At 40.8% G+C, this 12,790-nt stretch overlaps 1 protein-coding gene across 3 annotated transcripts; it reads left to right on the forward strand.

The window, feature by feature from the left end:
• The first annotated feature begins 1,402 nt into the window (after positions 1–1,402).
• Positions 1,403–7,978, forward strand: LOC112894021 (putative disease resistance protein RGA3). 3 transcript variants are annotated; one of them, XR_003228934.1, is made up of 6 exons: positions 1,403–1,844; positions 1,920–2,015; positions 2,106–4,667; positions 6,547–7,185; positions 7,283–7,549; positions 7,697–7,978. XR_003228934.1 is itself a non-coding variant. In XM_025961578.1 (5 exons), the coding sequence occupies exons 1-5, from the start codon at positions 1,467–1,469 to the stop codon at positions 7,319–7,321; spliced, it is 3,714 nt and encodes a 1,237-aa protein (XP_025817363.1). In that variant the 5' UTR covers positions 1,403–1,466; the 3' UTR covers positions 7,322–7,684. The 3 variants fall into 3 exon arrangements, 2 of the variants coding, with proteins under 2 accessions (XP_025817363.1, XP_025817365.1); XM_025961578.1 differs by lacking the exon at positions 7,697–7,978 and having other exon boundaries at positions 7,283–7,684; XM_025961580.1 differs by lacking the exons at positions 7,283–7,549; positions 7,697–7,978 and adding an exon at positions 4,842–5,088 and having other exon boundaries at positions 6,547–6,771.
• Positions 7,979–12,790: the final 4,812 nt, after the last annotated feature.

Genomic DNA, 12,790 nt, shown 5'->3' on the forward strand with positions numbered 1-12,790 from the left:
AGTCAGCTCTCCCTCATGGACCTTTTATAGCCAAGGGTTTTTTCTTTTACAAAAATGAATGCACACGCAACCTATTAAGTATATCAGAGTGATTGAGCTAACAGATCTTGAGATTAATATAATATTATTAAAAATATAATATCATTAATTTCTATAGTCAGAATTTTATTATTAAAATCACTGCCAAATAGGATAACCCTTTTGCATTCATAAAATTTAAATTTCAGTATCATAGAGAGAGTGAGGAATGTGATGGTGCACGGAGATTAGTGATGACGAGTGGGGTCCGACTATCGTAAGGAGAGGGATGTGGTAGGGATTAGGGAGTCGACCAGGGCAAAAGAGGTCATTTCGTGTCGCGTCGCCACGTTGGATACATGATATGTTCCACATAGGCCAATTAGGCAAAAATGTAAGAAATTAGTTTTCATGTGGCGTTTCTAAAATTAACATTTGAGTATTGACTGTTAACATGAGTGTTTTTATTGTATTGAACCTCCCCATATGGTAGTGATCCAACTAAAGGTTTTCATTCAAGTGGGCACAACTATGATCATAGTAGCTGTGATGAAGTAGGCCTGCGTATCAACTTCTAAGCCTACAGTAAATATATAATAAGCTAAAACTAGAAATCCAAGAACATAGACACTTATCATGGTGACCATGCCTAGATACCCGAATTGGTATAAGAAATTAGTTTTCATGTGGCATTTCTAAAATTAACATTTGAGTATTGACCGTTAATATGGATGTTTTTATTGTATTAAACCTCCCCATATGGTAGTGAACCAACTAAAGGTTTTTATTCAAGTGGGCACAACTATGATCATAGTAGCTGCGATGAAGTAGGCCTACGTATCAACTTCTAAGACTACAGTAAATATATAATAAGATGAACCTAGAAATCCAAGAACATAGACACTTATTATGGTGACCATGCCTAGATGCCCGAATTGGTAGATGTAGGTCTTGGTACCTCAAAAATTTGTATGCGAGTTTGTAATAGGATTTTTGCAAGGTGCTAAATACAAACATTCCATTCGTAAGGGTTTATTGATAATTAGGGGAGGGTTGGGAATTACTTCCGTTCCAAAATGTTGGTTGTTTTAAGTTTTTTAATTTATAAGTATTTACTATGTATTTAAATATAATATTTATCTATATGTATAGCTAATCTATAAATTTAGAAAAATTAAAATATCTATATTTTAAAACTGAGGGAGCAATATGCAAATCCCCAAACAAATTTCCCATGCTATTTAGATAAAACTTGGCCGGTGGTTCCACCTACTTGTACAAACAATTGTGAGTTCTTCGTCATGTACTTTACTTCTTTTAATGTGTGTTTGGGAGGATGTTCATTGACTTGCGATGACTTACTCATCGTCTTGTACATTGACTTTTTTGGATACAAAGAGCGGATGTGCCTGTAGGACGACTGGACGAGAGATTCCTTCCCCAAATAGATGGCGAGCGGGCTACTGTCGCCTCTCCTGTCTTCGGCGAGGAAGCTGCTCGACCTTCTCTGGAGCTCGGCGGCAGCTTCCGGCGATCCTCAAGGCGAGCACTCTACCTTTCCTGCAGATTTGCAGCGGCTGGAGCGGCTGCTGCGGAGGATCCAGGCCACGCTCGACGACGTCGGGGAGCGAGAGGTCCAGGAGAGCTACGTCAAGCTGTGGATTGCGGAGCTCACGGTCCTGGCGCGCGACGCGGAGGACGTCCTCGATGACTACCGCTATGAGATGCTGCGGCGCCGCGTCCAGGAACTCCAAGGCTCCGCCGCCGCCGCCGCCTCCTCTGCCTCACGCAAGCGGAATCACGACGAGGACGGCAGCATCAGTGAGGTGACATAGTTTCGCTGCGTGGTCTCGCGGCCCAAATGCTTGCCTGCCTGCAAATAACCATCAGTTTATATGCAGAGAATAAGGAAGATTACGCGCCGGTTCCAGATATCTACAGATCGAGCCGCTTTGCCGCTCAGGCCAGAGGAGGACGACGATGGTGGCACTAGTGAGGTGAAACAGATTCTTGCCTGGTTTAGTCGTTTTCTCCCAATCGCTTGTGACTTATCTGCTTGTTGCAAATAACCATCATTTAACCTTCAGAGAATTGGGGATATCATACGCCGCTTCGAGGAGATCTCCCGAGATCGTGCTGCTCTGCAGCTTGGACCAGATGTTGGTAGAAGGATCGCATGGAGGGACTCTCAGTGGGAATCAAGATCAAGTAGCCATCTTTTTGATGAATCCCTTGTTTTCGGTAGGGCTGACGAGAAAGAGCGTGTCATAGAGTTAGTGTTGTCCTGCAGTCAGGGAAGCAAAACTCATGTTTTGCCTGTTGTTGGAATGGGGGGCATTGGCAAGACCACTATGGCGCAGATGGTTTATAACGATGGTCGAGTTCAAGAACGATTTGATCTTAGGGGTTGGGTTCATGTATCTGAAACATTTGATTTACGCAGGCTGACAATTGCCATCTATGAGTCCTTGACCAGGGGACCATGTGAATACAGTGAACTAAGCTCTGTCCATGATGTTTTGAAGCAAAAGTTATGTGGGAAGAGCGTCTTCATGGTGCTGGATGATCTATGGAATGAACGGCAAAGTTTCTGGCAAGATTTGCTGTGTCCACTCAAGGATGCAGAAAGTGTGATGATCCTGGTGACTACCAGGAGTAAAGAGGTAGCACGCCTTGTGCAAACAGTCGAACCCCTTGTGCTTGGGTCATTATCTGAAGAGCATTGCTGGTTGTTGTTTCAACACTACGCTTTTGGTGACAGAATCATTGATGAAGAATCCAGTTTAGTTCAGGTTGGTAGGAAAATTATGCAGAAGTGTGGTGGCTTACCGTTGGCAGTTAAATCAATAGGTTGCTTGTTACGTTCCAAGAGAAATATGCAGACTTGGCTGGAAATATCAGAAAGTGAGTTTTGGGAATATTCAGATGATAATGATGAGATCTTCTGTGCTCTAAGATTGAGCTTTTATCGACTGCCCGCAAGGCTCAAACCCTGTTTCTTGCTGTGCGTTCTATATCCCAAAGGTGAGCCTTTTACCAAGGACGACATGATACACTTGTGGATTGCTCATGGTTATATCCAGACAACAGGTTGCAAAACACCAGAGAGAATAGCTGGTGAGTACTTTGATGAGTTGAATGAAAGATCACTGATTGAACCATATTTAGTCCATTTGGACATTCGTGAGCGTCCTAGTTTCTGGAAAAATTCTCCAGGAATACGTGGGTCTCAATCAATTCGCAATGCCAATAATGGGATATCGTTGCTTGAGACTGATGCCTCTTATTCAGACATAATATCGTTGCTTGAGACTTCTCTAGGAACGACCAAGGCTTCCTTAGCATTTCGAAATTTTAGGTTGCATGACATGACTTGGGAACTTGCAAAATCTCTGTCTACCAGCCTGCTTTCTGCAGTAGTTGTTGATGGAGGTAGCCTTTACCTGGGACAAAATATGGAGCGGTTACCTTTTTTAGTAGGCGGTGGCAGACAAAACACTCATCGGTACAACACTTACAATCAGATTAATGGTTCTCCTGGGATCGGAATGAATCCGTCAGGTCAAAAGAATTGGTTGATTGATTCTATGGATGATCATGTGAATTTAATGAGTGTGGCATGTTCGACAGGAAACAAACATGTCAACATTCTTACCATTGAAAATCGAGTATCCCAGCTGCACGATATGAATTATTTACGTACCTTAATGTTAAAACAGTGCACATTTTTCCATATTGGCATACATGAGTACAGATACCTGAGGATTCTTGTACTAGATTCATGTAATAGTGGCTGCATATCTGCTACACAATATCTGAAGCTCTTGCGGTACCTCCACGTAAGTAATTGTGATTCAATGTTTGGCAAAAATCTGAAGCACTTGACAGAGTCAATTTGTCATCTTTACAGCCTTGAGAAGTTGATCGTAACGACTTGTTGGAAAGAGTTCTCCATGACATCGTGCCATCTTTTTAGTTTAAGATATCTCCAACTCTCCGTCCGATTCAGTGACTGGTCCCTGCATCCATTTTGCCAGTTTTATAACTTGGACACACTATGTTTGAAGAAATGCGACAGCATTGCCGATCTCCCTATATGCATAGGAAACCTCATGAGCCTGAAACGTCTTCAGCTTATTCAAATTTCAAATATCAAGAAGTTGGATCATTATTCTTTCCGATGTCAGAGTAATAGCTACAAAAGTGATCTAACAAAGGCAATATTTCCTGCCCTGGAGGAGTTAGAATTTGATAGTTTGTGTGATCTACAGGATTGGTGTGGATTGCAAGATTCAGATTGCCCAAAGATACAGAACATCACTTTAAGAAACTGCTACAAACTTAGAAGAATCCCTTACTTTGGTTCTGTCAGAAATCTAATAATAAGGAAGTTAGCCCTCGCTGATCTCCAGCTTTCAGCCTACAATGAACTATCTCAGCTGCAGACTCTTGATATCAGATATTGTAAGAACCTGAAATCTTTGATGGGGTTGAAAAATCTTTGTTCTCTTGGGAGCCTATATATAGCCCATTGTCCTCAACTCATTGTCTTGTGTAAAGACAAGCTTCCGTTTAGGCCTCAGCATGTATTCGTTGATGATTGCCCTGGACTGAAGGAGTGGTGTGATGAACAAGAGCTCTACTATCAGGTGAGATCTTACGTTCTTGATTTTTTTTAAGCATAACCTCGAGACCTTCTACATCCGGTAGCACTAATCAAAGTAAATAGGAAAAAATAGAAAAAAATGATTTGGTCTCCATAGCAAATTGATAAATGAAGTGCTGCCTCACTTCTTGTGGTGGTGGAACTCGTGGACGAAAAGGCTAAAGAACTGCCAGCCCTGCGACTGCCATCCGAGTTGGTCAACACCTCTGTCTTGGAGGCCGACATGCGACAACTAAGTCGGAGGACCAGGCAAAGGGGAAGAGAGACACAGACAGGAGTTGCAAGATGGAAAGAAAGGAAAGATTTACCTAGCAACCATAAGGCCGCGCTGCAAGCCTACAGCGCGAGCAGAGGGAAAAGGCTAGGATGCGCGACACTTGGATGTAATAGGGATGCAAGTAGAGGTATCTAATGGTATTTTTTTTATCTGTTGATTAATTACAATGACATGCCACTTTAATTTATTTCTCCCTCCAAATTAATTATATAGAATAATTTATTTTATCAACTTATTTGGTAGATCCAATGACCCAAAATACTGCTACTTACTTTTTTTAAGAAAAAACATCCCCAATAAAACCTCTCCAATCGGCCCTTTATCTATATTGCTACGTTTTGTGGCTCCCTACTTTGCCTCCCTTGCTCGTCAAGTGCATGGATATGTGAATGGAGGACCGGGTGTTGTTGATTGGTGGCATGGTTGTGGTGCCAATCTGCTGTTCCGGAAGAAGAAAAGAGCAGAGATTGGAAGGGGTGTGCAGAGAGGTGCCCAAGTTTGGTTGTTCGAGGTGGGGAGAAAGAGGAATGCGTGGGTACATGGCTATGTGTCAGATTTTGCTGCTGCTGCTATACTCTGTCATAGTTCAGGGACAAGAGATTGAGGGAGCTAAATCTAGGGAGTATGTTTGGCCTCTTTTACGGCGCACAATACTACCAAGTGGTAGTATGTAGTATAAAAAAAAAATCCAACCATCCATTAGGAGTAAGATTGTCATTAGTAAGTTAATATAAATTAAGGATAATTTTTATAATTTTTGAATTTTGTCTATTGCAACTATTTTTGGTATGTTGCAACACTTTTAGGCCGTTGCATCAGGCGTGAAACCATGTAGTGAAATGATTTTTCCCATATTACCCTTATACTACCTATACTACCGGATATACTACCTCATACCACTAATCAATATTTCATTGGTATAGAAAAATCTCGACCGTCTGATGTTTACATACGAGTCCTTTTCAGAAGTAGTATATAGTCGTATTGTGCACCGTAAAAATTCTCGTCTATTTTGGAGCTCCCCAGAAAATAGGGATCCAATTTTAGGGTTGGTTTGAGATGCTCTCCCGAAGAAAATCAAGCAAAATGATACAAAATAAACAAATACTGTGATATCTGTAGCAAACTTTTGTTTCGCTACGATGAAAATTTAGGGCCCTGCAGACGCACCACAATGCCACGACATAGTACATGATACATGGTAGAGTGGTGTCATCTGCAGGTGGGTCCTGCTGTCATAAAGCCATTCCTTTTTGTTTGTATAGAACAAAAGGAAACTAAATTACAGGGAAAACCAGGTTATGGGAAAAGATTTGTACTGCAGTTCATTGCTCATGTCAATCTAGGTTGTGCAGTGAGCATGTAATATCCCATAAGTTACTGTGACTTAGTATAAATACTGATCGGAATATAAACATTTATTACTGGTCTTCCAGATAGATCTGTAAAGGATTGTTTCCCTTTTATATCTATGTGATAGCTACCCTGTTGGCTATTGCTTTCTTTACTAATTCATGAGGAAATGACTTACATTAGATAATAACGATGGACCACCATTGTTGATTTGTTTCTTGTTGTTCAACAGGTCCCCAAAATGGTGAAGATTTCAGATATAAAATGGGCAAAGGAATATGGCGTTGCTTATTTCCAATCCTGTGAACATATCTGTCTCGACATTTTACCTGAGCACAAACCAGAATTGATTCTGTCACCAGATAATTTGTTGCCGTCTGAACTGCGGCTCTTAAAGATCGGTTTATTTGAAAGCTCCGATGATGTTCCATCGTTCCATCGAGCTCTTTCTACACTTGGCAAGCTGGAGATCAGGGGATGCCCAAAGCTTGTAGCGCTGATGGATTTGCAAGAACTGAATGTCCTCCACAGCTTGGTTATAGCGGACTGCCCTTTACTTCAAATACTTGCTGAAACGAAGTTTCCACCACTGTTAGCATCCTTAATAATTGAAGGGTGCCACAAGCTTCCATCTTTGTACTTGAACTCTATTTCTAATCCTTCAATGTTCACCGAACTTGAGGTATCTGATTGCCAAGGACTCATGTACGTTGGAGGCCTGGGGTGTTTGGGCAATCTAGAAAGTCTGGCACTACTTCATTGCCCTCTTCTGGAGCTCCGGGAATTGTTGCTAGTCATTCCTGAATCTGTTGCTGTTTTCCTCTGTCCGAAATTGAAGAAATGGTGTGAACTCCAAAGTATTGAATATCTGGTAGTATACTTCTTCTGGCATTAGTGCAATTACCCACCAGTTGCTTATTTTTTTTTGCTTGTGTTGTTGGTTGACGTGTTGTTCATGTTTTGTTCAGGAAAGTCTGCCTGATCCGTCACGTGAAGTGAATGTTTGATCACTCTGGGATACCATGATGAGGCTGGCGAAATCATCCGGGAGACGTACTTGTTTAACAGGGATGACAAACCCATGAGGCATCATTTCAAAAGGTGTGCATCAGCTGTGAGTGTGCTCTACGCAGGAACTTCCTGTCAAAGATAAGATAAGATGACCAGATGCTCAATTTCAGAGGGAAGAAGTGCGTCTCGATAAAGACAAGTGGATAATTGATGGCAGTCCTCATGTAAGCTTCTTTAGTCCCATATTGGAATATATTGATGATTGAAAAAAAAGAAAAAGCTGTTTGAGCCATCGGCACCTTTATATTGCTGTCTTACTGCAAAGCGATCATTTAAGTGCTGATGTGCATGATTTGCTTGATTTTGTGCAGGTTTCTCTGCCTATACGTTTTCCGACGTCCGTACTTCTTGGTTTGATCAATGGAATGTTGCTCAATCATGAGCTGAATCATTATAGCACGTTTTGGGTGCAAAATCCTTAAATCCATGATGATAACCCCTCCCGGTCTTCTGGTTGATAGGACGAATGGGTCTGGTTGCTTCATCTGCTTCCAGTAATTCATCAGTTGCCGGCGTCTCTCCTGCAGTCCTGCCTGATGTCTTGAATGGCTGAACCTTGGATCTCTGAAAATTTTAGTTGCCCTGCATGCTCTGAGTCTCATGAACAACTTGTTTGCCGTATCAAGTACTGGTTGCGCACCATCACGAAGATCAACATATTCAAACAAATGATCATCTAGAAAAGGGCAGATGTCACTTTCTATGAAGAACTGGGAAACTATCATTGATTATCGTTACAAAGACACAATGCATCGACTATAAAAAGCCTTGCGTTACGGCGAAGCTGCAAGTTCAAGGGCATAGGCGCATGGCCACATACATAACCTGGTATGCGTACACGCAGTTTCTATTCACGCTGTGGCATGCACGCCGGTCGTTACCTGACCCTCGGAGGCCGGGATCTCCAGACGAGACAAGGAAGCATCGAGTCAGGGGCAGGGGCAGTCAGTGCCTGGTTGATCCGGGCAGCCAGCGGAACAGAGTGGCGCGCAGGCGTAGAACCGCAGTCCGCAGATGCCCAGCGGGCCAGCAGCGCAGTCGTCCATGGCTCCATGCCCCGTAGCCTCAATCTACCAGGGCCGGAGGGCGCCGCGCACGATCCCAAGCGGCACCTGTCCTATACAGCTAGCTATAAATGATGAAAAGCAAATATATGACCGTCAGTAGTGTTGATCTCTCCTCATTCTTGTTGGTGAAGAATTCCTCCATCGATTCCCTTCCGGACGATTGCTTAGGTTTTGCAAGGCCATCTTCTGATATTTATGAAAAAAGTTCTTTAAAGCTCGACTTCTGCCTCAACAACTTGTTCTTTGACAAGAAAATTTGAGTTTTATCAGATTCTTGGGTAAAACTGAATGCTGAAATTTCAAAATCGGATGTTCTGGTTTTCTCAAAATCTGACACTTTGATATTAACTTGGCCCCCATCCGAATTCGACTATTGTTCAGCTATATTATCTATGCTTGGACAAACTTGATCAAATGAACTAACCGACATTTTTTTAAATGTTCCGTCTTTTTATATCTTGTGTCGAGTATGAATTTGTTCTTGAATTGACATATCTTTTCACACGATATACTTGTTTGATCATCATGCACTTTTTTATGTAAACCGATATATATAATCAAAATGGGTCTTATTTGTAGGTTGAGAGGATCAAGATGCAAGAGGCTTATAGAAAGGTGAATTAGAGGTTTCTATAAGTTTTACTTGCGGAAAATAAAACCTATCAACACGCCTAATTACCTCATGTGCCTAAAATTTAGAAAATGATGTTATTTTTGTGGTTCCAAAATTTTGCAACCTAGTCCCGACATATACTAGGAATTTATATTGCAGGAAATAAATTGCAGAAAGTAAAAAAAGAGTTAGGATATCGAGTTTTTCCTGAGGCATCAAAGAGTGAGCGCGGTACCTAAATTCTTGTTGGAGCACCTCCACAAGGTATCGCTCCCTCTTGATCCATTAGAGGACCAAGTGCTCACTAGTGGTAATTTATTCTTCAACTCCGGATTGATGGCTTCAATTCCAAACCGAGCAAACCAACCTTTTTAGGACTATCTACGAGACTCCTTTGGTTCTACGTCCAACGGATCAGATTCGATCTATCCTGAGTCAGCCTAACCCTGTACCGGTCAACCATAGCTGGTTTTGCAAAATAGCCCCTCGGTTCTATGAAAATCAACCCACGCTCCACCCTAGTTCAAAAGTATTTGCAATTAGGTCCTTTTCTTATGTTTTAGCCCCTTTCTTTTTCTAAAATCCAACTTGCCGTCCCTAACCCATCGGTTTTCTATACTAACCCCCGAGTTTAAGGTTTATTTATGTTTTAGCCCTCTATTTTTTTGTTCAGAGCCCTTTTAGTTTTGAATCTTTTACAAATAAGCCCCTAGAACCATGTTTTAGCCATAACTTCTACGTTTCAACTCCGTGTTCATCGATTCTTGCGCCCACACGATCCTTGCGATGTGTACAGTAGCTTTATAACCTTGTTTTGTTCTGTTTACATTGTTTGGTGTACTGTTTCTTATTTGTTGTACTTGTTTGTTTGTATGAACTTGTGTGGTGCGATAGACGGTGCGCAGTTCGAGGATCCGCAAGACCAAGGCTTTGAAGACGCCCCTGAGCAGCAGCAGTGCTTTGAAGAAGGCAAGTGGTCCTTGATCATAATTCGGTCCGAATAATCTTAATACACACCTTTATTTATATGCATGCATGAGTCTATAATTTGATGGATCCCAAACTAAGGACATGCCTAGTGTTTATTGTACTTTCTTGATTAAACCTAGGTTGTTTACTTTATGTTGTAGCAATGCTAGTTGCTCATCTACTTAGACTTTGGTTGGTTAATTTGGAAACAATGCTACACTTGTTTTACTTCATATTTTGCGATACCTTTATGGTGTTAATTATAAGATCATTATCTTAAGTGGAACATGGAGGACCACCTACGAAAACAGTGCAACCACAATACTACATGGCTCTGGCCTTGGCTAATTAATTAGAAACTTTAGCTTATGATAATCTTACCGAAATGGCAAGAGAGGTTGCATCGTTCGGGTATAGCTCGGTCCTCTTGAGGTTGTGATATGGTCCTGGTTAAGGCGTCTTCCTCATTAGGAGAGTTATGACCGTTTTGACTTGAAACCCTAGCGGATTGTTATAAGTTAGGGATTTAGGGAGCCTTTGTAAGGCCTCGTACTGAATCCCTGCCACTCACCTCGGAAGTGTTTAAGGGCCTTGCAAATCCAGGCATCAAGGAAAACACGAGTTGTGTGTAAAGTGTACAACCTCTGCAGCGTGAAAACAGATATATCAGCTGTGCTCACGGTTAAGAGCGCCTTGGAGCCTCACATGATAACTGAACTTGAAAAATGATCTAAATTGATGTTCTTTATTTATGTTGTTGGTACTTATCTCTTTTACTTACTTAAGGGTTTATGGTATATACTTATACTTAGCTAATGCTTGCTAAATAAAATTTGACCAACTAAAAGTGCTTATCGCAGTCAAACCATGTCAGCTATTCCTTGAAATTGGCCTTGCATGTCATATAATTTACTCCACTTGATGAGTACCGATCATAAGTTTAGTCACGCTTGCTTTACTAAAATCAATGCTGCTCAGAACAAGATAATTGTCCGGAGTTCCCTGAAGACTTCGAGGAGTTCTAGGCATATGTCTCCGAGTCATCTGCCTGTGAAGTTGAAGTTCCGCTGCTAGTTAAAAACATTTATTTGTTTGCTTAAGATTATAACTTTCGGTCCTGGCGCACATATGAGATGCATCTGGTTTCTTCTTAAAACCGTGTGTGACAATTTTGTTATTCATCTCTACAAAACACATTTTATTTTTTGAATCAAGGTTTATTCTGGAAAAAAACAGCATTGCTTTTGGAGAAACACTTGATATTAGAATAGACTTTCCGGTATGTGTTTGCATATATAATGAGAGTTTGCACATCTTGTTTGTTTCTATGCATATATAAATATTTTATAACTTCTTTTCTTTAGTTTTGGACATAGGAAATTGGAAACAATTTATGTGATTATTGTTTTTGTGAGTACATTCACACTTTTACAAGTGACAAAGTGATGAGTGCATTTCTCATTGTGTGGGCATGATAGTTTAATACTTGATCACATTTTCCAAATGATAGATGATGAGAATGAAGGAAGAACTCCTCTTGGTGGATAGGATTAAAATTTTAAAATATTAAATATTTATTGGCACCATGAATTAAATTGTTAAAATATTAAATATTATTAGCATGTTCAAATTCAAAGAAAAATATTTTTAAATTATTATGTTGTTTAGTATAATCTATATTTCGATTAACAATGTAAAACTATGCTAAGCTTGCTAGCCAACCGAACCCGCTTTGAGACGTACTATAAACAAACTGATCTAAATTCTCTTCTTAATTTCTTAGACTTAACAACTCGAGCCAGAATTAGTCAACCAGGCATGAAGAAGCCACTACTTGTATTTGGTACTAGTACCAACCTGTTTGCTTGTACGTAAAGATGTCCATCTACTTATACGTTTGGTCGGCCAAGTTCGTGTTGTGGAACCCAATCACTCTGGATCGGTTTGATTCTTTTATTCAGCAAGGTTGCTCGTAACTATCACAAATTATTCTTTGAAGAAATGGCCATAGCATGCAGTTGACGGTGTGTGCGCTTGCATTTATAGTCATAGGGCTGCATCTGCTTGTGTAAATATGTAAGTGTCGTATAAAAAATAACAATTCAACTGCTCAGTTGGATAATGTTGTTAAGTTCCTTACGAGTAACTAATCAGTTTTCGTTCAAATGCCAAAAACTTAATCAGCAAGATGACCTGGACGAGACTTGGCCATTATTTTTCACGACTCGGAGAGCAAAGAAGCCAGCACGTCTTGTGCTAGTACTGGTTATTAAGCTAATAACAACTATAATCATCACACCTAAAACAACGGCGTGTTTAAGAGGTGCCATCAGCGAGATGCCAGGATAGGGTACCGTATGACCAGCCTTAACGCATGTTAGTGGCGTCGTTGATTCTCACGAATTTTGGACATACGTGACCATAGAAGGTTCGTGGTGCTAGGTAGCTGTTCAGTGGCCAGGGTACTAGGTTTACAATATTAGTCCGTGATGAAGGGAAGTACCGCTAGACGTATTATTCGAATGAAATTTAAGCGTTTATAGTAACTTCTAGCTAGGATTCATTTTTTAAGCTAAAGAAAATCTGTATTCTCAAGGCAAAATAATCAGTCTTATACTTAAATTATAATAGCCTAGTAAATGATACAAGTATACCGCGACTCTTGTTATTATTGTTGCCTTAAGTTCTATGTTGGACCCCTCCATAATATGGCTCCCCCGCATCCTATATCACCAACCGAACATCCCTAGCCTTTC

Source organism: Panicum hallii, chromosome 5 (genome assembly GCF_002211085.1).
Source record: "Panicum hallii strain FIL2 chromosome 5, PHallii_v3.1, whole genome shotgun sequence".
Taxonomy (NCBI): Eukaryota; Viridiplantae; Streptophyta; class Magnoliopsida; order Poales; family Poaceae; genus Panicum; species Panicum hallii.

Bases quoted from the DNA above. Each gene is read 5' to 3' on its own strand.
- LOC112894021 (XM_025961578.1), top strand. From the start codon at position 1,467: ATGGCGAGCGGGCTACTGTCGCCTCTCCTGTCTTCGGCGAGGAAGCTG. The intron at 4,668-6,546 runs GTGAGATCTTAC...GTTGTTCAACAG, and splicing joins AACAAGAGCTCTACTATCAG to GTCCCCAAAATGGTGAAGAT. The intron at 7,186-7,282 runs GTAGTATACTTC...TGTTTTGTTCAG, and splicing joins TCCAAAGTATTGAATATCTG to GAAAGTCTGCCTGATCCGTC.